Below are 26611 nucleotides of genomic sequence, written 5' to 3'. Positions count from 1 at the left end.
GGACTGCCGGCAGCAGGAGATAACACCGGTTTGAAGAAAGTGGTGAGGGTTGTTTGCTTGGCAGCATTTTTTTTTCAGCATAAATTTACTTGTAGGGAAGAAGGATCGACTGCAAGGAACGACTGAAATGCTGACTTTGTTCTAAACTTGGGTCGATGTCCATCGCCATTTGTGCCAAGTGTTCCACAGCCTTAGAAAATTCTGCCAGTTGCTTTACCGTAAAATCTTTCACCTGCAACTCGACACTTTCCACTTCATTGTTATCACCTTCAGTCTGAGTTAAATGCAGAAGGTCATCCACACTTAATTCTTCATCATGAGAATCCAGGAGTTCTACCACATCAGCAGTCTCGAGATTTGAGAATCCTTCCCCACCAATTTTACAGCCCAGGGCCACACAATCCTGGACAGTTGCAGTGAAGGCAGGAAACCCCTTGAGGGTGTGTGCACACTCCGCCCAAATTGATCCCCACGCTCCATTGAGAGTGGAAGACCTGACCTCTTTCCAGGATTCATCAGTGTTGTTGGTGGCATGTCTGATGTTGAAGGACTTCCACCATTCCCTCACCGTCAGTAAACTTCCAGGATTTTCAAAATCGTCTGTTGCTTGCAGCATCCGAGAGATAGTTTGCCATCAAAAATACGCCTTGAATGTGGATATCACACCTTGGTCGAGTGGTTGAATCAGCTATGTTATATCAGGTGGCAGGAAACACACTGTTATGTTAGGATGAATGCTGTCCAAATGTTTAGGATGGGTTGGCGCATTGTCAAGCAACAAAAGAACTTTAAAGGCATGATTCTGTTCCTAGCAGTAGCGTTCAGCCTTAACAGCAAAATGATTAGCAAACCAATCTTCAAAGTGACCCATGCTCTCTTGTTAGTTGCCCAGTGGACAGGAAGCATATTCTTACTCAAACCCTTAAGAGCATGGGGGTTCAGTGAATGATAAACTAAGAGAGGTTTCATCTTGCAGTCTCCTTTGGCATTGGAACACATAAGCTAAGTCAATCTATCCTTTGCTGCCTTGAAACCTGCCACAGTTTTTTCATCCTTACTTATGTAAGTGCATTTCGGCATACACTTCCAAAAAGGCCAGTCTCGTCGGCGTTAAACAGCTGCTTTGGTGTGATGCCTAACTCAGCTATCATAGCCCGCAACTGCTCAGGGTAGCATTCAGCAGCTTCGTGGTCAGCACTAGCATGCTCACCACGCACAGCTAAGTTGTGGAGACTGTGACAATTAACAAACTTAGCAAACCATCCCCTAATTGCATTAAAGCTAACAATATCACTTGACACTTCCTCACTAGCCTCTGAACAAAGGCGACCATAAATTTCCAAAGCTTTCACACGAAGATGATCGGAACTAAGAGTTGTTTTTTTCTGTGTTTCATGGTCAATGTACAAACTCAACATTTTCTCCATTTTTGTCATAATCGGGTTGCGCACTTTGGTAACAATCTTTGAAGACATTTGTGATGAATCAACCACTGCACTTTTTATTTTCTCAGCAATTTTCTTTATGTTTCTGATAGTGGACTCACCCAGGCCAAAGTAGAGTCCAAGAGCTGTGTAACCTTCACCTGACACAGCCCTATTTATAATTTCCAACTTTTTTTCAAGTGTCAAAGCGGTTCTCTGCCACTTGCTTGATGGCCCAGGACTTTACATCGGACGCTCAGGAAGGATAGTTAAATATTTCAAGAACAGAATCACTGCACTGTGGGTAAAACCAACAAAAGTTTAGGAGCGCAAGATTGCACATCCACACCTTGCCAAAACCAATGCGAGACTGGCAGGAGTGAGACTGTGAGGCGTGCGCATGTGACTTGTATTGGCGGAAAAGCAGTGCTCCACGCATAACTGTGGGTTTTGGATGCGTATAAGGAGAAGTTGGTAGAAATAGGTTACTCGCATAACTGTGAGCCCGCATCGTCTGAAGACGTATATAACGAGGAAATGGTGTATCTTAGATGATACTCTTTGTGAAAACTTATTGAAAACCATTAAGATGAGTTATAGCCCTGCTAAAAGAAGAGTTCTGAGAAATTGCTTTCCAAAGGAGTAAATTGCTCTTTCAATATTTTATTAGTTTTTGCATAGAGGAATAGAGTACAAGAAGATATATATTATAAGTCAAAAGAAAAAAATAAAATAGTACCAAATACATTGTATTAAAAATACAGTTAAAATCACAAAACCCTGTATTCATGAAAGTTAAATTAAATTGTAATATTAAAATGTAATAATTTTGTTATATAGAAAAAAATCTAAATCCACTACCAAAGTCAGAGCTGTTAGGAAAAGCAAGAAAAAGGGAGGGAAACCCTTATCATGTAATAAAATATATTATTAGCCACCATCTGTACTTTTACACCAAATCAAAGGTTTTGAAAGTAACTCAAAAATGGTCCCCACAATGTATAAAAGTCTTGGCTAGATTCAAAACCTGAACAATGGATCTTCTCTAAATTTAAGCATGACATAACATCCTGTAACCATTGAGCTTGAGTAGGCAGAACAGCATCCTTCCATTTAAGCAACACCGCCCTCCTAGCTATAAGAGAAATAAAAGCCAAAATATGCAAATCAGGTGTCTCCAAAATAAAGTCTTTTCCTCCAACAATACCAAATAATGTGGTCAAAGGGTTAGGCTTAAAATTTACCTTGAGAAGTACCGAGAAAGTTTGGAGTACTTCCTTCCAGTATCTTTCAAGGCTTGGACATGTCCAAAACATGTGAATTAATGAAACATTCTCCATTAATACATCTATCACAGAAAGGAGATGTATCCGAATAAAAATGAAATAGCTTATCTTTAGACATGTAAGCCCTATGAACCACTTTAAATTGTAAGAGGGAATGATAGGCACATAATGATGAAGTGTTAACCAATTAAAAAATTTCATTCCAAGTTTCCTCGAAAATTGAAGTCTGTAAATCTTGTTCCCAAAGATTTAGTAAATTGGGAACAAGATTTTGCAATTTAGTAAATTGCTAAATTTTTAGTTGGAAGTTTTTCTGATGAGTTGATCATTGGGAATTCTGAACTGATTATGATTAAGAGACTTCTGAAAAAGTTGTCACTTTTACATATTTTTTTCTGAATAACTCTTGAGTGGTTTTATACCAGTGGCTGTTGTAAAAGAGTCACAAGGCCACCAAGGAGCAGGTGGGAAAGGAAGCACAGGGCAGGGACAAGGATAGAAGAGCTCGGAGAACTAGCTGTTGAGCTGTTTGCTGACTTGCTTGTGGTGATTTTTTTTTACCCTGTTTCAAGAGATTTTCAGTTTTTTCAGCATTGATTTTAACAGAGGCTACAAGTTCCATGAAGTATAGACTTAATAATATTACCACTTTGATACCTGCTAAATATTTGTTTCAAACTTCACATTGCCCTATTGTTTTGGGGAAGAACACATCTTGTTTCAAACAAAAGATGGAAAAAAGTGACTTAGATTCGTCTGAAGGAGATGCTGAGCCCCAGTTGATCAGTGCAAGTTTGAAGACATGCCAGCGACCATGGAATGCTTTCTCATTTCCATTCAGAAGATTGTGTATTAAGTAGTTTTTAAATTCTCAGTGAGGTGAATGTCTTTTGAGGCTGATGAATCAGATGGCATTTTGTGTTTTGCTGAGAAAATCAAGGTGGTCAACAGAGGAGTTTACCTGCTTGATATCAGGGACTGGAAATATCACCCATGGCATGGAGCTTCTGGATGTGTTACTTGATCTGATGTACCTTGCCTAGATGCAGAGAATATCTATCATCAACAGATTACTTTGAGATGGACCATTGCAACTTCCTCAGCAGGAGACCCCCAACTATCCCCTTCCCTCCATCCTTCTATCTCCTGACCAGCTTGTCGACTGTACCATTAACTCACTACAACAGTGGTGGTTCATTTCCTCATGCTGATCACTCTAAACCCACCTTAACACCCCTTCCAGCCAATTCCACCATCTTCCTATATGTTTCCTTCAGACATTCTCTGCATCCTCTTGAAGATACGTACTCTAATAATCATTTATTATGATACCGAGAAACATTTAGCACATCGAGTCCATGATGGATCCCAACAAAGCAAGCCCATCAATCCCACATCTGTCCCCCCTTCTAGATACATACCCCACACCTGTCCCTGCCTTCTAGATACACACCTCTCCTGTCCACACCTTCTAGATACGCACCTCACACCTGTCTGCACCTTCTAGATACACACCTCACCTGTCCGCACCTTCTAGATACACACCTCACCTGTCCGCACCTTCTAGATACACACCCCACACCTGTCCGCACCTTCTAGATACACACCCCACACCTGTCCGCACCTTCTAGATACACACCCCACACCTGTCCGCACCTTCTAGATACACACCCCACACCTGTCCGCACCTTCTAGATACACACCCCACACCTGTCCGCACCTTCTAGATACACACCCCACACCTGTCCGCACCTTCTAGATACACACCCCACACCTGTCCGCACCTTCTAGATACACACCTCACCTGTCCGCACCTTCTAGATACACACCTCACCTGTCCGCACCTTCTAGATACGCACCCCACACCTGTCCACACCTTCTAGATACACACCTCACCTGTCTGCACCTTCTAGATACGCACCCCACACCTGTCCCCAACATTTACTTCTATCCGTCTGCCAATCACGCAAAGGCATTTAGAATTGTAAGCCATTTCTATTCTACCAATGCAGAAACATTTTGATTTTCTTTGTACCAATCTTCAGGATTACATACATTGACCTCTTCCACACTTCCTGCGAATTGTTTGTTAATATATTTTTGGAAAGAAGGTCGGAATATCTGGTACTGGTGTTAGGAATCCAGTATCTTGGGAGTTTAGAATCAAGCATGCAAATTGGCCTGCCCAAAGAAGATGACTAAGTGTAAGGACAATTCCAATGCTGGGGTTGTTGATCTGGTAGAGGATACTGATGTTGGGAAAGCCACCAGAAGGGAAGTCAAATCCAGAGGCCATGTTAGTGATATCTCTCCGGTGCTATAAAATCTCTGCTGCATATGGTCGACTCCTCTGAAGTTTATAGGGGGCCCGGCAGACCATATAGCTTGTGCACAGTTTGAGTTTGTCATCTCCATACACTCTTCTTCAAGTGGTCAAAGGCTTGTTTTATGACTGCAGGCTTTGCTGGGGCATTGAAAATGATCAAAGGTTCAAAGTAAATTTATTATCAAAGTACGTATGCCATTTACAAACTTAAGATTAATTTTCTTGCAGGTACTCACAGGACAAAAAAGAAATGCAGTGATAATCTATACATAGCAAAGGCAGAGTTGCTGAGCGTGAATCTACAGGCTGTGCAGTCAGTTCAGCACTGAGGCGTGAAGGCATCGTGCTGGTCCAGGAGCCAGGTGGTTGTAGGAAAACAACTGCTCCTGCACTTGGTAGCGTGGGACCCAAGATTCCTTCACCGCACACCGGATGGTAGCAGTGAGAAGTGAGGAATTTGGGTCAAACAGAGGCAGACAGGACAGGTTCAGGTGGAGGATCTTAGCTAGAGTGCAGCAGTGAGCATTTTCATCTCTGGCACCTCAACGCTTTAATCTGTCTTGAAGTCCAGATAGCTAATTTCATCATCGATGCCTACCAGGAAACTGTCAGTTACTGCATAGTTGTCTCTCAAAATATGAAAAGTGGTCGATGGTTTCCAGTAGATGATGGTTTCCTCATCATTGTAGAAGGGTTGTATTATATAATAGGAGCACGTAGTTGGAGTCCTTTTGTCTTGTGGATGATTGTTATTGAGGACCTGTATTCACTGAGGTTAGAACAGCATGGTTCTGGAGCGGAGGAGACAAACGTTGATATGTTTTCCATTTGTTCTGCAGATGGTAACTCCACTGCAGCAGGCAGCTTGCTGGAGGTGAGCTACAGTATTGCAGCAAGCTGGAGTACTTGCCGATACAGAGCAGGATATAGTGATGGTGCAGCCTTGCCTGATATCAGTCTGATCTAGGAATGGGTCTGTTTTGGACTGTTTGGTTGAATCACAGTTTGTGTGCCATCATGTAGCAGATATAGGACAGAGCCATATTTCCTCGGGTAGCCAGGCTTGGTAGAGAAGTGCCGCAGTCAATTTCAACTGTCAGGGACAAAGGATTTTGCAACATTGAAAGCAATCATGTCTTGCAATTGTTACTGGTCCCTGAACTGCTTCTGGAGTTGTCAAGGCTTGAAGATCACTTTCAAAGTGGTCTTAGATCTGGAGTTCCCAACTTTCATGGACCTCTGTCTGGGGACCCCAGATTGGGAACCCCTGCTCTACTTGGACAGAATTTACACTGCGACTTGTAGCAACAGGGAGGGAATGGTGGAGAATAATTCTAGGGTTGACATACCCTGCACCAGGCAGTAGAGTGCCCTCTCAAGGTGTTCTCAAGGCTGGACTGCACGGGCTCACTTGCTGTAGGTGGTGGATGTGAATGGGAAGGCAAAGGGAGAGAGGTATGATTTGAGGACGGGGCTCTAAAGAGAGGATGTTTAAGGATGCGGAGGATCAGGGTGAGAGGGGCAGGATGGGGGGCAGAAGTGAGGAGGCAGTGGGCAAACACTTGCTTCAGCCCACCCGAGTGTGAGTGAACACAGTGAATGTGTACCGAATGTGCTAATCTCTCCTCCCTTTGCAACGTCTCGATATTAAGCAAGTGGAGTAAAAGTGGGAATAAAGTGGACTTCCTCCTGCAGATATCTGACTTTCAGGGTAGGAATACTCCTCCAGATCTCAGAAGAAACTGCGCGCTCTGGAAGCCGAGTGGCTGTGTGCTCCACCAACCCTCTCTACGTGCTTGGCCCAGACCCCCGACCTTTCCTGCACTGGGCTTGTCCTTGCTTGCTTGCAGATCCCCAGTTGCAGCATCCTGCTGTCTGTTCACCTCTCAGCCTCCCAGTCAGACTGCTTCTTTCCTCAGCCTGCCGGAAAGGATGGGCTCCTGCGGTCTCATCGTGTGGATGGTTGTCCACATCTGTGACCTTGCCAGCTTTGACTGTTGTACACTGCCCTACTACCTGCCCATATCAGGGGCAATATGCTTGTGGATTCCTGTGATTAGGTGAGCAGTAAATCGTGGGATTGCTGAGCGGGATGTCTGGAAGGGTCGGAAAGACCTATTCTGTGCTGAATCCCAATAAATAAATAAACTCAAGCATCCCAGAGATGTGGTAATGAGCATACAAACACAACCATAAACAAATTTATTATCATACAATAGAAGCACCAGTATACCACACAAAATGCTACGTAGTAAGTCACAAGGATTTCAGGGCTCACGATTTTCAGCCGCCACTCGATTGTCAGGGGAACTCGGAATTCCAACTTGTGAAATCACCCGAAGCCCCACCCACAAAGTGCTGGAGGAACTCAGCAGGCCAGGCGGCATCTGTGGAAAAGAGTAACAAAAAGGTGGCTATGTCACAAGCACTTTACCCTCCTGCCCCCACAGAACTGAATCAGCTCTTCATCAGCCCAGACAAGAGAAGGTCTGTGGATGCTGGGAATCGAAGTACGTAGTACACTGATGAAGGGTCTCAGGCTACGCCCACACTAGACTGGATAAATCCATAACCGAAGCTTTCTCTCTTTGTTTTTACCCTCTGTCCACACTAAAACTGTGTTTTTGTCCCCCGAAACCAGAGATTTTCAGAAACGCTCTCCAGAGTGAGTAATTTTGAAAATACCGGGTTGGCCGGAGCAGTGTTGACAGGGTAACCGGAGAAATCTAAAAATGCTGTCGTGACGTGCCGGAACAGATGGTGACGGCAGTGCACCATTTCGTTGTTTTCTTGGACACAACCTAACAATTTCAGAACAGACGGCAAGAGTGAAGAGTTAGAAATGTACTCACCAAATACTTTGACCCACAACTTACTGAATAAATAAGTATACTCACTTTGCCCTGTTTTCTGTCCTTGCTCGTATGAAGGTGGTTTACCTATTTATGCAAGTACTTCTCTGACAATAGATGTGTAACAGCCTAATGTAACATTGTATGGAAATACAAGATAATACTGATGCAGACATGCTTTACACATTTAACAAGGGGCTTTATTAATGCAACAGAGTTAGTCAGTTTTTCAACGTTTGTTGTCAGCTGGGTCATACTGTCTGTGAATTCTCTGTCAGTTACCTCCAAACGCTCCAGCATTTGTTTTTTTTACTTTTAAGTTCTCCTCCGCGAGAGCCAACAGCTGTCCGTCGTTTACGCTTTTCTAGTCTGTAACTGAACAAACGCGCACCCAGTCTTTCACGGCGAGATTCGACACCAAGCATGTTGCTTGCTCTCGGTAGATGTGTCCTGCGCCTGCGCATTAGGAGGAGATACGCCAAAATATCCGTTTCGATGTGGACAGAGATACTTCTGAAAATGCCTAGTGTGGACGCCTATCGTTTTTACGTGAAACTGGTGTTTTCAAAATTGTCCGGATGTCAAAAGTGTGGATGTAGCCTCAGTCTGGAACATTGACTCTTTATTCTTTATCTGCCCTTTGTCAGGAACAAAAGTAATAGATTGTTGTGCCATTAACAAAAATGGAGTGCCTCCTTTCAAACTATACAAAGCACTGGGAAGAACAGGTAACCATCCAGATACGATATGGAGGTAAACAGATTTGCTGCTTTAATAGGCCACTCATTCACTCAGTCGGACCACTGGCCTGAGGGTAATGGTGGACCACCCGTGCACTCATTGGAGGCAGCCCATGTTTGTACCCTAGATCCCGTGAAGTGTGAACCATTATTGGATAGGATTTCAAGGGGATCACCATATGCAGAAACAAGACATTCTAATCCCTGAAGGGTGCCATTCTGATTAGCTTTAACAGTAGGGATTGCTGTTCAAAGTAAAATTTATTATCAGAGAACATACATGTCACCAATTACAACCCTGAGATTCTTTTCACTGCGGACGTACTCAGCAGTGTAACAGTAACTGAAAACAGGATCAATGAACATCAAATTGTGCAAATGCAAATATAACAAATAGCAATAAATAATGAGCATGAAATAACATGAAACAAGGTTGAGGGAACACCAGAAATAAAATGAGTACAGTTGTCACATTTGTTCAGGACCCTGATGGTTGAGGGGTAGTAACTGTTCTTGAACCTGGTGGTGTGGGTCCTGAGACACTTGTACCTTCTACCTGATGGCAGCAGCAAAAAGAGAGCATTGTTTGGGTGCTGAGGATCTCTGATGATGAATACTGCTTTTCTATGGCAACATTTCATGTAGATGTGTCCAACGTAGGGTTTTCAGCTCAAAGGCATCGGTGTTCCCATACTAGGCCGTAATGCAGCCAGTGAGCACACTTTACACCACGCATCTATAGAAGTTTGTCAAGGTTTTTGGTGACGTGCCAAACCTCCGCAGACTCCTGAGGAAGTACAGGCTCTGTTGTGCTTTCTTTGCAATTATATTTATATGATGTGTCCAAGCCAGATCCTCTGGGATAGTAACACCCAGGAATATAAAGTTATTGACTCCCCCCACCTCTGATTTTCCAATGAGGTCTGGCTCATGGACCTCTAGTTTCCCTCTCCTGAACTCTACAATCAGCTCCTTGGTCTTGCTGACATTGAGTGGGAAGTTGTTGTTGTGACACCACTCAGGCAAAATTTCAGTCCCCCTCCTTTATCAGCACCTTCATCAGCACCTTTAATACAGCCCACAACGGTGGTGTCATCAGCAAACCTGTATATGGTGCTGGAGCTGTACTTAGCCACACAGTCAGAGTGTAAAGTGAGTAGAGCAGGGGACTATGTTCACATACCAGTGGTACTCCTGTGCTGATGAGATTGTGGAGGAGATGTTTTTGCCAGTCTGAACTGACTGGGGTCTACAAGTGAGGAAATCCTGGATCCAATTGCACAAGGAGGCATTGAGGTCCAGGTCTTGGAATTTACTGATTAGTTTTGAGGGGATGATGGTATTAAATGTAATTGATAAAGAGCATCTTGAAGTTTGCTGTCCAGATGTTCCAGGGATGTGAGAGGAATGTTCCAGGGATGGACTAGCTACCATAGTGAAGAGGCAATGGAATTACTTCTCAAAAGGAAGGCAACCAACGTATTCTAATTTCCTGATTTCATGTTCACGGTGGATAACAGCCAAGGGTTGTTTTAAAAGCTGTTGACAGTTGGGTTGTGATTTGCATGAATATCCTTGGAGCCTGGTGCAGAAAGGAGACTCTGAATGCTATTGCACAGTTACTAAAGCAAGCTTTGAAGTAATTTAGCTGAATGCCTTACCATCAGAACCTTCAAATAAGCACCAAAACCTGATGGCTAGTGAGAAGGATCCTCCAACAGATCCATCCAGACTGCTATAAGAGAGCTGTTGTCCATCGATGTTTGTCAAGAAAGTCTGAAAAGAGATTCTGTGGTTTTCACTGATGTTCACCTCAGACTGTTGCATAATAGTAGGCTTTTTATGATTTGCATTTTATTGTTTACCCGAACTGTACTGTTACACTTTATTCTGCATGGTTGTTGTACTTTATTCTAGCTCAATGCACTGTGCAATGATTTGATTTTATAAACAGTATGCACAAGAAGTTTTTCACTGTATCTTGGTACATGTGACAATAATAAACCAATACCAATACTGGTTGCAACACATAAAATACTGAAGGAACCCAGCAGGCCAGGCGGCATCTATGGAAATGAATAAAGAGTTGATGTTTTGTTTCATCAGGACTGGAAAGGAAGGGGGAAGATGTCAGAATAAGAAGGTGTGAGAAGGGAAGGAGGACAAGCTGGAAGATGATAGGAGAAGCCACATGGTTGGGAGAGGGGGAATAAGTAAGAAGCTGGGAGGTAGTAGGTGGAAGAGGCGAAGAGCTGGAGAAGAAGGAATCTGACAGGAGATGAGAGTGGATCATGGGAGAGAGGGAAGGAGGAGGGATACCGGGGTGAGCTGACAGGCAAGTGAGGAGATGAGGTAAGAAGATAGAATGGGGAATAGAAGAAGAGGGAAGGAGAATGGGGAATAAGTTACCAGAAGTTGGAGAAATGGATGTTCGTTGATGGTTGCTCGCAGGAGCATTGAATAAGCCAAACATTGGTTGCTACAGGAAGATCAACAACTAGATGAAAAATGCACATCAATCTCCTTGTAACTTGCTGGTCTTCCTGTGCAAGCTGGTGTCTGTAATCAATAGGTGTTGACTGGTAGATTCCAAGATGCACATCCACTCACACAAGTTTAGAACTTTCCCACTGCTAAGGATTGGAATCCATTTTAAAAGTTTATGACTAACTGCCGATGGAATGTATGTGAAAGAAAACTGATATCATAATGATATAATGTGAATCATATTAGCAAATGGAGTGATAGATTTTTTTTTGCTGGCAATGATGACACTTGAATCTTATGTATAATATATTTGCAATAAATTTTAAGAATAAGAATAATATTTTAAGACTTGATTTCCTTTATGGAAATCACCTGTGGATAAGTGCTGACAGTTTTGCACATGTCTTGTTGTTTTACTCGGCTACATTTTTTCCCAGTCTGAATTTTTTATAGAAACATCTTAAAGAGTTACTCAGGGTCACCACCGAGGCATATTTCTGGCATTTGGAAGAGTAGATGTTTCCATGCATGCTTCTGATCACTCAGTGCCGTCTGCTTGCCATACCCTGAGCCGGTCGATATGAGTTTAGATGGAATCCAGTTCCTTGTGCTTGACACTGGCATTGTTCAGGTTTACGTGTGAAGAACATCGAAGTTTCTTGCTTTGGATCAGTATTCAGTGATTTCTCAAGGGACGTGCATGTGAATGGCTTTTGTGTTGTTCATCTTGTTTTAGCCCCCTGGATAAATTGATGCCATTCCCAGAGGACAGAAAGGGGGAAATAGTTACTTCAGGAGGAACAGTGTCACACAAAGAAAGCTTTAGTGTTGTTTCATGTGGTTATCTACATTGCCCTGAGACACCAAGCAAGGTGCATCAGTTGGTTTATTCATCATTACATAATGTCATTCTGGAACTTCCCTCTCCCTTCCCCCTTTTCCTAACCATGATTCCCCTCCTCTGCCCCCTTCCCACTCTCAGTGCACAATAGAGGCCCGTATCAGAATCAGATTTATCATCACTCACACTTGTCATGAAATTTGTTTTTTGTTTTGCAGCAATACAGTGAAATACATAAAATTACTACAGCACTGGGCACCCTAACTATATATCCGCCTAAGGCTTTTGCATATTATTGTACGGTAGCTTAAAAAGTTTCAATATCATGAGAAATTTATATCAGGGATTCACAAAACACTCTTAATTACAGTTGATAAAAGGGTGGTGTTTTAAGGCTAACAATAGCCTGACTTAATTTGTATATAGTATCAGATGAAGTTGTCTACCTAACTATTTAATGGCTGTAAGTATACAGAATTTTGTCCTTGTTAAATCTGTGACCTTCATTGGAAGAAATGTAATAACCATAATGCCAATGACACATTTTGGATAATTCATATAGGACAATTAGTGTCTTGTTGTCTGGAAGGGCAGAAAGATTAATGATGAAGTAAAACAGTGAACTGCGTTATGTTGTGGGAATGACATAGAAAAAGCAGACAAACAGCCTACTGATTGTAACAATAGCCTTATCTTTTCTATTGCAGGCAGCACATGGGAAACATTGTCCAGGCACATTGGAGTTACCAGGTAAATCATATGGATGCGAATTAGCAGGAGTATCATTAAATTGATTTAATAGTCTTCTGTAATTTATAACTGAAGCATTTAAAATTAGATATACTTCAAAATCAGCCGAAATTCTTTCACTTTGGTAAGATATGCATATTTACATACATTTTAACATATTCATCATTCTTAGCATTTGTGTAATTTTAGTGTGATGACAGCAGCTCATAGTTGGTAGGCTGTGATCATTTGATTGTGCTTACTTTTGCAGAATGTAAGTTTTTAAATTGCTGTGAATAGCAGGAATGATGAGGTTATTTGAAAACACTTATTGTGAAAAAGAGAAAACAGACTCTCCCTCTCTGTCATGAAAACAAAGGAGCCGGATGTGGATTACAAAAGGAATGGAGACAGGCTAACCCCTGTAGACATCAATGGATCTGGGACTGAGAGGGTGAACAGTTTCAAGTTCCTTGGCATAAACATCACTGAGGACCTCATGTGGTCTGTACACACCAGCCATGTGGTGAAATAAAGCACAACAGTCCCTCTTTCACCTCAGGTGGTTGAAGGAGTTTGGTATGGGTCCCCAAATCCTAAGGACTTAATACAGGGGCACAATTGAGAGCATCCTGACTAGCTGCATCACTGCCTGTTTTGGGAACTGTACTTCCCTCAATCGCAGGACTCTGCAGAGAATGATGCGGTCAACCCAGCACATCCGTAGATGTGAACTTTCCACTATTCAGGACATTTACAAAAAGGGCCCGAAGGATCATTGGGGTCCTGAGTCACCCCAACCACAAATTGTTCCAGCTGTTACCATCCGTGAAACAGTACCTCAGCGTAAAAGCCAGGACCAACAGGCTCCGGGACAGCTTCTTCCACCAGACCATCAGACTGATTAGTTCAAGTGGACACAATTGTATTTCTAAGTTGTTCTGTTGTGGATATTACTGTACATGCTATCTATTACAAATGACTATAATTTGTACATTGCACATTCAGACGGAGATGTAAAGATTTTTACTCATGTATGTGAAGGATGGAAGAAATAAAGTCAATTCATTTCAATGAAAAGGGCAAAAAAGACTTAGTTCCAAATGAGATCAGTAATCTTGATCTCGTCCAATTTTTTGTTGCCTTTATTCTAACACACTACCAGTCACATTCACCTGTCACCCTGTGCATTGGCCACCTGTCCAGCAATACGCCAGGTCTGAAACCTCTTTACCACCTTGTTTCTCCCCGTGTTTGTTACCTTCACCATCCTTGCAGTCCCCTGAATTCTCTGTGTCACTCCAATTCTGATCAGCTACTGATTCCTGATTTTCGTTGCTCTGCCAATAATGGTTGGGCCTTTATCTTTGAAGCTTTCTCCGTAAGCTTGCGGATTTCCATCTCTCTCTCTCTCTCTTTACACTAATACCTCCAGGCACCTCGTAAATCCTAACTATTTTTCCAATCTTAGTTGCCTTTCCAAATTCTATATTATGATATTCCTGTGAACTCTTGTGGGACTTCTTTTTCTGTGTTAAAGACATTACAGCCATTCTTTAGTTTATGAAAGGGATATGTTCCTGGAAAATGTTTCATCAAGTGAGAGTTCATAAATTGATGTCTGGGAAAAATAAAATGTGGGAATGTAGTACCATATTTACCTTTTTGTAGTGAGTGGGGAACTCTTCAATTTACAAAATAGCTTTATAAATTGGAACATTCGGCCCTAAAGAGTTATAGCAAAAGTTTTTTTAAGTTAAGGAATATTTGTATTTTAATCCAAGGAATTGTTTTGTGCTGAATCCCACTCTCTGTATTGAGAGATCACTTATAGATAAAATCTGACTTTGTCGCAGCATGTGGAAAAATAAGAGATGATTGGTTTGATTGTAATGGTCATACTTGTCCAGAAAAATATTCCAACTTTACAGTATGCCACATTTCAGAAGCTTTATTGGCAAATCTAGGATCCGTAGACAGAGCAGTAAACTCTGTTTCCATTAGAATTAAATCCAGAACAGGAGAGTGTACAAAGGTGAGCTTGAAAACTTCCCCGAACTGAAGATCACCTTGTGCAATGTTTAATTGAATTGCCATGTAGTAGTTTCTGCACATTGTGTGGGTAGCAGCACAGAGTTCTCAATCATCACGCTTGCCTCCCCCTCCATCAGGGGCTTTGCCAAAGTGCAGATTTTGTGACAAGCTGCAGTTGCTGGCTAAATTCCTGCACATTCGCTACTTTGGAAGCAGATTCTCAGTAGTCATCCAGCTTGTCTTAATGTGTGGTTGACCAAAAATGTCTGTTTATCTGTAAGGTTTTATTCATGTGGGTGGAAGAATTAAAATCTGAAATCAATGGTACTGTTAGCTCCAAAATTATGAGAGAACATTCACATTTTAAAACCCCTTCCGATTACAGTTCCACTTTCCATGTCGCTACTATTGAATCAATACTCACTCAAAGAAGAGTGTACTTTGATTCTTCCACTAACGAGAACAGGGTAAAATCTGCATCTCCAGATAATGCCACATGAAAACACTTGACATAATTTCATATCAGAATCCATCAGTTATAAATATTGCAGACTCTGCGAAATGTAAATAAAACAGGAATATTTACATGGGAGAACCCGAAGCAACAAACAATCGGCTGGAGAATGAAGTGAGTCAAAGAGAAAAGGAATTGTCAATATTTTCGATCAGGAGTGGTTTCATGGTCACGAGCTTTCGTCAAAACATGTAACTGAAGACCTGTCCTAGTGTCCTGATTTAAGTTCATCAGAACCATTACTCAGAACTGACTAAGTAGTTCCAGCTTTTACTGTTCTAATTGTCTGTTAACTCTGTCAAAACCTCTAGTTAATTAATCCAGCAAGGAAGGAAATGTCATTCTGGAAATTGCCACTTTGTGCTTTTTGATGAGCCAAATTGCCATTGGCTTTATTGGCAATGATCATTTGGCTCACTGCAAAATTGTGTGTTTGACACAGGAGAGGGAGTTTTGCACACATTGACTAACAGGATCTGTTTGTTTTGCATCCGGCCCAAATCAAGATAGCACAGCTAATGACACATTGGTGAGAGCCACATTCCCCAGCGCAGCGCTGGCTGCTGTGGAGAAGCAGAGCACAGTTCCTGTATTTACTCAGTGTGATGTTCAATGCAGGTACAGGTGATAGAGACTGAAAAGAGAGGAATGACAACCAACACCACAAGTTGTATAGGTTTTCACTGTAGGTGCCTTGAGTGGCGTCAGCCAGCAGAGAGAACGGCGCTGATAGACTTGTGAACGTAAGCTGCCGGAAGTTGCTCTCCAGGCAGGTGATTGCTTGGTTTTGGGGTTGGTTTGCCCCACCTGTCCAGCTGATACAAAGGAGGCTAGGTCTGAGATACTGATGAAAGGTCAGACCTCCTTCACCAATCTCTCACAGTGACCCAGCCTTCACTCAGCATCTCATGGGCACTTGGTTGCTGTGGGGCAGAGATGCCCTCCCACATAGTGACTACTAGTTTAGCTGGCAGCTGCTGAGGAGGCACTGATAGAGGCCGTGTAACTTTTTATAGGGTTCCCAATCTACATGGTGTCACCGTGATTCCTGTCGCACTAGAGCAGGTTGAAGCTCTAAAATGTCAACATCAGGAAGTAGTAAGGAGTCACTATTTGTGAGCAGTGTGATGCTATCATGAACACAGGGCTACTCATGTCTGGTAGGACGGAGAGGACGCAGCCTCACAATACAAGGACGCCCCTTTTTGCTTGCTCCAGTTTTGTGATTTCTGCAGGAAATGACTGCTAAAATGTTTCACTCCTGGCTACATTAATTTTTGAATGAAGTTGGCAACACTAAGGTATGTAGACTTGCATCAACAAATTCAGCGTAAGGTTTAAAACAAGACGTTTACTTCCACCATTATGTATTGTTGGGCCTGTTGCAACACAATGCTGAGAAACTTGCATTGAGTGGGAAAGAATGACAAGGGTTGATGTTGCACACTGAGTCAATCCAAGCATTTCATCCTCATTACTCATAGCTAATTTATGTCTAATTTCCATCTGTCTAGTGAAAACTTTCCATCTCCAGATTTCTCTTGCATCACTTAGCCAGAACCAGTGGAGTAATGTTGCAATTAACAGGCCTACAATTTGCTCTTAGTAAAATTAAAATAGTATATCTGTATCTGCAATGTTTTGCAAGGCTGTTGTTTAAATTGCAGCGTTATTGCACTGTGCTGGCAGCTTTCCAGTTTTACTTCTAAACGTTGAACTCCTGTGAGACAAACAGTAAAAATAAGTTTTGTTAAACTGGGCAAGTTTCCAGTACCTGAAGGCTTTTGACAAGTAGAAGCTGGAATACAGTGGTGTTGTCAAAAGTATATTGCAATATTTCAAAGATTTATTTGCAGTGGACAATAGTTTGACATCAAGTAAATTTGGATCTGAATGGCTACAAATGTAATTATGATTAATTATAAATTTTCTCATTGATTTCTTTTTCTTCTGTGAAATTTTCTGTATGTGCTCAGTTTTGTTTTGGAAGCATTTATTTCTCGCTTCCTGTTTAGTAAGACAGTCCACATATCCAATGTTGGAATTTACAAATCCCCGTTCATTTGTGCTGCAGTAGGTTTATCCCTGTTGCACTGTATTTACACTTGCATTGAGTATGTTTTTCTTGTAGCTTTTCTGAGTGGCATGCCTGTCTGCTCAATTCCCTGTTTTTAAACCTTCAAATGAATGCTACATTATATGTAATCACTGGCTAGTTTATGCTGAAAGGACTTTTACATATGCCTCAAAAGGCTTTTACGTTTTCTGAGTAAATAGCCTACCATTGTGTATCCATAATAATTCAGCTGGCTAAGATCACCTTAAAATTTGCAAAAGCAAATCACATAGATTCTAAGTAAAACTTGAGGATGTCCCTAAAGAAACTACCAGCATTGAGGATTGGCGCCTTTATTTCATTTTGCACATCCATTCTATGCCATGCAGATAAGATACACAGCTTCTTGTGCCTGGATGAACGTTGTCAACCATCATTTGCATTGTGAAATTCCTTTAACCTGCAAGCCTTTTATCTAAGAAAATTTGATCTTTTTCAGCAATGTGGGTTGGATTCTGTAAAGAAATGTTCTAAATCGTTGTGCTTCCAAGGTGGAACATCTTGTCAGCGAAGTATACATCAGGGTGTTCTTCATTGACTACAGCTTGGCATTTAATACGATCATCCCCTCAAAACTGAACTATAAGCTTCAAGACCTTGGCCTCAATACCTCCTTATGCAATTAGATCTTTGATTTCCTCACTTGCAGAACCCTATCAGTTCAGATTGGCAATAACATCTCCTCCTCTCACTCAGTGTCAGCAAGACCAAGGAACTGATTATTGTCTTCAGGAGGAGGAACCTAGAGGTCCATGAGCCAGTCCACATCTGACGATTGGAGCTGGAGAGAGTCAGCAACTTTAAATTCCTCGGTGTTATCATTTTAGAGGATCTGTCCTGGTTTCAGCAGGCAAGTGTCATTACGGCATGATAGTTCCTCTACTTCCTTAGAAGTTTGTGAAGATTTGGCATGACATGTAAAACTTTGTCAAACTTCTCTAAATGTGTAGTGGAGAGTATATTGACTGTTTGAATCACAGCCTGGAATGGAAACATGAATTCCCTTGAATGGAAAATCCTACCAAACCTAGTGGATACAGTCTAGTCCATCACGGGTAAAGCCCTCCCGACCATTGAGCACATCTACACGGAGCGCTGTCGCAGGAAGGCAACATCATCATCAATGACCCCAACCACCCATAACAAACTAGCTTCTCGCTGCTGCCATCATGAAGAAGGTACAGGAGCTTTAGGACCCACACCACCAGTTTCAGGAACAGTTATTACCCCTCAATCATCAGGCTCTTGAACCAGAGGGGAAACTTCACTCAACTTCACTCGCCCCATCACTGAACTGTTACCACAATCTATGGATTCACTTTCAAGTACTCTTCATCTCATATTCTCAATATCTATTGTTTTTTTTCTTTTGTATTTGCATAGTTTGTTGTCTTTTGCACATTGTCCTTTTGGATGAAGTCTTACACTGATTCTATTGTGTTTCTTGGATTTTCTGCGTATGCCCACAAGAAAATGAATCTCGGGGGTTCTATATGGGTGACCCATGTGTACTTTGATCATAAATTTACTTTGAACTTTGAACTAGTTTTTTGCCCCCATTATTTAAATGATTACTGAAATGGAAGTCTTTATGTCTTCTCCCTTTTCTTTCCTAGGCTTGATCTGAATGATATTACCAACTGCATTCGACTGGTGGCTCCAGATTTGGGAATACTTATCATCAGTTGTATCACGTTAGTGTTTTGCAGTTGTTTGACAAAGAAAAGGAAGTCAATACCAAACAATGATGCAGTCTGCATTGAGGAGGTGAGTACCATTATTGCAGCAATGCATGGAAATTCTCCATAGAAACTTTTGATCAAGCTCAAGCTCGGTAATTGAATACTGAAAATGGAAAGGTAATATAGTCATGAGTTTTATACGTTAGTGATATGCTTTTACATTTTTACCCCACTGCTTCAATTGACAAGTTTCCATTTTTATCCCAAACTAAAAATAGGATATACAATCTGCTTCTAGATTTTCCCAAATAATCTGAACTAACTTCCTGGAAGACAATTGTAGGTAGGGTCAAGTGTTAACTTGTTATTGGATTGGGTGACTCATTGGTGAGAATTGCTTCCATTTTGTTTAGTGTCAATTGAAGGGCCCAGTTGCAGATATTGAAAACATGCCACATTCAGTTGTCTGTCTCACACGTACTTCTAGCAGCAGATGGTAAAATTCCACCTTCCCCAGAACGTACCGGTGCAGTTCTGCACTGCCATCATCGAGAGCATCCTTGTATTAGCCATCTCTGTCTGGTTTGGTGTGGCATCCTCTCACAATGTACAAAAACTACAGTGAGGTCAGCAGAAAAAGTCACTGATTACAGTATGCCATCACTGCAGGACTTGTATATGTCCAGGACAAAAAAGTGAGCAGGAAACATCATTGTAGACCACCCTGCAAGCCGCCTTTTTCAAAAGCTCCCTGACAGAAAGCGCTATGAGCCTATTAAACTAAAACTTCACATCTTAGCTTTTTTCCCAGGCGGTTAATCTGATCAATCATTCTAGTTAGCCCCCCCCCCACCCCCCTTTATCTATTACCTCTGTAATGCACTGCAAACAATTCAAATCACGTTTTGTAAAGCTTTTTTATATTGTAGGTACACTCAGTGACCACTTTATTAGGTAGCTCCTTTACATGTTGAAGTAGCTACTGAGTGTATGTTGGTCTTCTGTAGGTGTAGGGTTCAACCTTCTACACAGTCAGAGATGCTCTTCTGCACCTACTGTTTTAATGCATGGTTATTTGAGTAACTGTCATCGTCCTGTCAGCTTGTACCTCTGACCTCTATCATTAACAAGGTGGGTTTTTTGGGTTTTTTTGCTTATGTGTTAAAATCCCAGTGAATCAGTTTCTGAAATACTCAAACCATCTGGCACCAATGATCATTCCACGGTCAAACTCACTTAAATCCCATTTTTCTGCATTCTGATGTTTGGTCTGAACCACAGCTGAACCTCTTGTCCATGTCTCATTGTGTTGCTGCCACATGATTGGCTGATTAGAAATTTACATGAATGAGCTGTGGTCCTCAATAAAGTGGCTACTGAGTGTACTTGTTGGTTTTTATGTATTCCCACACATGTTATTTCATATCCGTACCTTAACCACAAACTTATTTTTATATAATTTTTTATTCTTTCTTTTCTTTTTACAATATTTTTATTCAGAAGAAAAAGCAAGATTTACAGAGTACAACACATAGATACATCTCAACATAAATTGTGTACATTCATATATTGTAATAAAATTGATCAAAATGTTATAGCATATCACATAAAAGTATACCACTCTGTAATCAAAAATTTAAAGATAGGTCATACATCATAAAAGATATTTTTTTATATAAAAAAAAGTCAACCCCTACCAACTACCAAAGAAAAAAGCTGATGGATGATAATGGATAATTAGAAAAAAAACATTTTCGCTTAAGAAGAGAAGATAGAAATATACATAAATATACATTCTTTCTAGTTGTTGAATATTGCTTTTTTTGTTGCATGTTGTGGCAACACACCACAGCAAATTCCTTATAAATGTAAATGTGTATGGTGAGTAAGTTGATTGTTGATCTTTGATGTGCATTAGAATATTGCGTTCCAAGATATGCTGTAACCTGTGTTTTGAAGATGAACAATAGTAAAAGTTTAAAGGCTAGAATTTCCTCTGATAGCTGTCAAGCTCATGGGAGGCACAATAAAAGACAGTTCAGCCTGTGAGGTAGATCAGATGCTTGCTGGATTTCTCAATGTAAATGCTTTCTTCCTGATTAGAGGATAATGAGTTTGAAACATGACTCTTGTTATCATTTAAGAGCCATTAACTAGTCTTTAGCTGGTTTCTGGGTATTAGACAGGTGGAAAACATTTAGCCATACACACTTGGCTGAAATTAGGGGCATGAGTAAAAGAGTAACAGAGGCAAGTGGGTTCCCCTGGATTTAGTTGAGCATGTTGGCAAAGTGCCTGGCTGAAAGAATAGCTTCTTCGATAATCAGGTTGGAGTCTGTTGACGGGATTGAGCCCAGACTGTAACTGTAATTGTTGCCTTGTGCAGTATTGCCTTTGCCTTTCCAGGTGGAAGTAGCAAGCTGAGAATTGAAGACCAGAGAGGGCCATTTAGTGCCATTGAAAAAAAATCCCTCATAGGGCCAAACAGAGCAAGTTCCCAAGAACCTAAGGAGCAGAGTTTAGCCTTTGGTCCTTTCCCATCATTTGGCATGTTTGTAGCTGACCATTCATCTCAGCTCCACTTTTCTCCCATATCCTACATCCTCTCATTTCATTGTCTAAGCATTGAGTGTGTACATGATCCCAAAATTCTATAAGTCACTCTGTGACAAAATTCCTCCTCAAACTTAAAAAATGTCTGACCCTTAACCCTGGCACAAGTTCTAGACTCACCAACCAAGTGTAACAACTAATCATCTCTTCTCATACTTCCTAACTCTTCTGAATTCACATCCATTTGACAAAATCATTCTAGTCATCCAGGCATTTCAAGCATTTTCTATGTTTATTTTAGGTGTCCAGAATTTACAGCGTTTTACTTTGGTGGAAAAAATGTGGATTGGCTTGGGTGGGCCATAAAAACTGGACTGTTTCTGTGCCATAAATACTGAGTAATTCTCTGATTCTCTCCACCATTTCAACACAAGTTTTCAAGGAGCTTGTGATCTTTGTTTTCTTCCTACCACCCTGAGCTATTTAAAAGTTCAAAGTGCACTTATTATCAAAGTACTATATACAACCTTGAGACTTGTCTCCGTATAAGCAGCCACGAAACAAGCTTATCAACATAGAAGATAATTAGTTAAATCAACATGCATTAATATATTCCTTTCTCTAATATTGTTTTGATTTCTGTATTAACTGCATCCCAATTATTAGTGAATCAGAATCAGGTTTATTATCACCAGCATGTGATGTGATATTTGTTAACTTAGCAGCAGCAGTTCAATGCAATACATAATCTAGCAGAGAGAGGAAAAAATAGTAATAATAAATAAAATAAAACATAATAATAAATAAACAAGAAAATCAATAGAAATGCGTAATTGATTTATTGTTTTGCTTACCAGTTTACTCACACTCACATTTTGTTATTATAAAAATAAAAAATGTTATTTATATACTGAATAGCTATGTATTTCTGTAAGTTTACTCAGAAAATGTTGGAAGTTTCTATGGGTGCCCATCCCCTGAGCTTCAGCTGCTCTCAGCTGCAAATTTGGCAGAACCTGAGCAAAGTATGGTTCCCATGTTTTGGAATGTCAGGTGGTGAGGAAACTCGCCTTCCTTAATGTTTGCACAACTTGTCTTTGACAATCAGCTTTTGTCATTATGATCTTTATATTTACATACTTTATTTAATGCCAGTGTAAACTGCTTATACTGCAATTTGACCACTACTGCTGTCGCAGTTGTTTTTAAATTGTATGACTCCCAGTTCAGTAGTCAATACTGCAGAGAAGCTATTGGTTTCGAAATAATTTTCGCATTTTCTTATATTGCTTTGGAGAATGCTTTGCTTTTAATATGGAGCCAACCAAAGACTGAAACAGTGTCATTGGAAAAAAAGGCCAGAATTATGTCTGTGCTTTGAGATCCATTGATCCTGAAGGCTGCAACTCCCTGTGTAGAGTTCACTGGACAGTGAATCAGAGTCACTACAGCTCCAAGCTGTACAAGATATAATTCCAACAGCTACTGAAGTTGCAACCATGCCAATTGATGGGAAATACACAATTAATAAAATGTTGAACACAAAACACTGGAAACTTTTTGGGGGTTTAATGTGATGCAATATGCAAAATCCGACTGTGCAGACAGTTGTACTCCACCTACCATAGGTACATGGATTATAATTGATTTGAACCACTTAAACATAGGTGCACTACATCTCACCATGTACAGAGTTCACATTTTTACGATTACTTATGTGAGTTTGGTTGGTCCCTTCCAGGCGCCAGGCATGAAACATATTCCTAGGTTGTGCTGTGAACTTTTATAGTTCTTGATGTCTGGGATATAATTCCACACTCCCCCAGTGCTTTTATCGGTGTTGTCGATGGAAAAGCTGACTCTTTTAAATACCTTATATAGAAGCAGTGTTAAATGAAGAAAGATATGGTCAACTTTTCTCATTTTTATATTTCCGATTCTTGTGATGTTTGTATCTTAGCCTGTCTAAATACGTTTTATAGTATGAATCTCATGCTTAGTCATTACTGAACCTGAACTCGTATAGTAACAGTGACAAATACTAATGATACTGTTCAGATATTTAATGACTTGTCTTAATATTTAAGATACTAATATCTTAATACTGTATTTGACAGGTATTTTTCATATGAGTATTAAGTTCTTAAGTTTATTTAAGCCACTAACTATACAGTGAGATTTGTTATTCAGAAGCATCTCTGGAAAATATCCCTTGCAAATAATAAGGTATGAATATATGTCTAGTTATTCATCTCAGTTCAACACCACCTTGAACTGAAAATGATTTTATAAAAATGACTGTAAGAATTAATGTTCTTACAGTAGTTAGAAATTTTATGGATTTCTAACTGCCATGTATGTTTGACTCTGCATGGTTGAAAGTCCAGGAAATGTATCACTACAAATAGTTCTATAATTCTCTATTAAACTGACTAATGCTGCAATGCAAGTGACATCTTTTCAATGAAATAGAAGACCACTTAGAAAGCAGCTAGACTGAGAGAGTTCCTTGGTGATCACAGATCCACCAAGCTTCTGGCTGTGGCAGGCTGGGAATTGAATATGTCTCTCCGCTCATCATCCAAGTTTCATGGTGATTTTTCAGCATACTTGGATTGGTGAGTAATGGAAAATCTCAGAGTGAGTCTGTGAAGGTCAGCAGAAAATGTGGGGAATGAGGCGGATATAGAGATACCTAACAATATCTCTGTTGTTGGATTCTGATGTTTTAATCCAAGGTTTTTACAGAACTTGTTGCTTCCTGAACATTTACTTAAGCATTGACAGAACAAAGGAAAATTAAAATAGACAGTAGCAAGAACAGAGGCTAGCAGCAAAAAGCAGAATAAAGATAAAAAGACTAAGATGACGCTGTCCTGTGGTCAGCTAATTTTATACCCGATAGATGAGAAAAATTCCATTCAAATTCATAGATAAGAGTCAACCGATGAGAAATCTGCTATTCAAATAATGCAATGCCAAGAGAAGTTTCCAGAATAATACTGGGGTAACCACTAAGGGATACACTGAACAATTTATCTGTAACCACTAGTAAACAAGCTAAACTATTTCATGTCCATATATAAAATCTACTTTAAGTATTAGCAAACAATTACTAAACTGCAAAGAAAATAACAGTTGGACACAACAATTTTCCCTTTGATTCTAAGTCACACATTTAGAATCATTACATCTGAAAATTCAAAGGCAAAAAAACTTGCGGTATCTATGTTAAGTGTAAAATAATAAAGAAAACTAAGTTATGAAAATATCAAAGGGTATATACTCTTCAAAGTATTCACAGGATGATGTCTTGGTTGGGAAGATTAGTAGGCATGCTTAATACAAATCTGAACCATTCTATTAATGATCACAACTTAAGTAAAAGAGATGTAGATTATAATAAGGCATATTAAGATGAATATTAGTACTTGTTATATGTAGGGAAAATTGGCAAAAAAAAACAACAAACAATATTGAATTAAACTTTATAATTTCCAGTAGCTGATGACTTGCTTGAAATTTTCTGACCAATTAGTGATTTGCTCACTGTTGTGATGGAAAATAACTGGTTCTTTGAGTCTCAACAGTAGAGGCCTGGACACACACAGTCTGGGACCTGTTTCTCATCGGGGTGTCTCCCAGGGTGGAGCTTCAGAAGTAGCGCCACCTGCAGCATCACCAGCAGGACCACCCGCTTGAAATCAACCGTTCAGTTTCTCCACCTTGTTTCAGTTGCCTTCTGAGCCCCTTACATGCACTTCAATTTTATCTTGTTGTTTTATTGCTCGTTCAGTTAATGCAAAGATTTGCTTTTTAGATTTTTTATTGTTTCTATCATACTGTTTTTGCAGTTTATCACAAGTTTTGCATTTCTTTTGCAATTGATTAAAAGTCTTTCCTCACCCCGTTACTTTTTCATTTGCGTACATATTTGATCAAACCAACCATGTAGTCTTATCTCTCAATCAAACATATATTCCAGGTTTCTCCTTTCCCCCAGCCATTCTCTGGGTCTTATTGCATCCCTTCTTATTCTTAATAAATTTAACATTGTTGCTGTTTTCCTTCTGGACTTTTTCATTAATTTTATAAAACTGAGAAGTTTTATTCAGGTAAGAGCTCTTGGTTTCATGACTTTGGCCATTGTTTTGATTCAATCTTAATTCATACATACTTCTGTTCTGCTTTAACTGTGATTTTGAATATTAATAGATTGCAACAGAAATAGGTTGTCCTGCATCGGAATAGATTGCACAACTGCAATAATTTCATTATGTACTGAAATAGTTTGCTGTGCAACTGAAATAGATCGTCCTCCAAACAAAATTCTCCCGTACCCTTCCAGCTTGTATGGCCGAGCCTGATTTTAATCTCATTTCTCATCTTGGCTTTTACAGAACTTTATTTTTTAAATAGCAATGCAGTAGAGTCCTCAGTCCTAATTTCCATCCAATGATGTATTGAAGCCAGAACTAAGTTTTCTCTCAGACAAATTGAAACAAAGTAAGTTCTTATCCGTCTTGGTGCGTGCTAAAAATTCCACTTTGTTTGTGATTGTTCCAAGTCCTTAAACTTTGCAGTCATCCTGCTAGCTGCTACAATTGTTGGATTCTGATAGTTTAATACAAAATTCTTTCATAAGTGAGGAAAGAGGCACAAAACTTGTTGCTTCACAAACATTTTATTAAGCACTGATAGAACAAAGGAAAATTAAAGGAGACAGTAGTAGGAACAAATAGTCTATTATTGCATGTACTAGGCTGTGCAGATCACTCTGACCCCCTCTGGAAGCAATTTTATACCTTTCCCATCATTGTTGACTCTATTCTTTAAGCACAGCATTTCCCAGCAGCCAGAGGAGTGTTGTTTGTACCGTGATCATTAAAAGCAGATATTCTGATATTGCAGTTGGTAGGCTGTAAATGACAACTGCAGGGTCTTTCAATAGATTGATGTGTAGTCATACACTGCAAATGACATACCACACTTTACTGGCAATCTAATTCTGGGGATCTCAAAGTAGA

The 26611-nt window shown here is 40.3% G+C and overlaps 1 protein-coding gene across 5 annotated transcripts in view; it reads left to right on the top strand.

Annotated features, from left to right (window-relative positions):
* piezo1 (piezo-type mechanosensitive ion channel component 1) overlaps positions 1-26611 on the top strand; it is a 273692-nt gene that overhangs the window by 131178 nt on the left and 115903 nt on the right. For all 5 annotated transcript variants that reach the window (XM_059993071.1, XM_059993069.1, XM_059993072.1 and 2 more), the window contains exons 4-5: positions 12664-12706; positions 18966-19116. In XM_059993071.1, the coding sequence (XP_059849054.1) occupies positions 12664-12706; positions 18966-19116 (194 nt within the window). The remainder of the gene's footprint in view (positions 1-12663; positions 12707-18965; positions 19117-26611) is intronic.

Source organism: Hypanus sabinus, chromosome 17 (genome assembly GCF_030144855.1).
Source record: "Hypanus sabinus isolate sHypSab1 chromosome 17, sHypSab1.hap1, whole genome shotgun sequence".
NCBI lineage: Eukaryota > Metazoa > Chordata > Chondrichthyes > Myliobatiformes > Dasyatidae > Hypanus > Hypanus sabinus.
The sequence above is the reverse complement of the archived record's forward strand: the minus strand, read 5'-3'. Positions and strand labels throughout refer to the sequence as shown.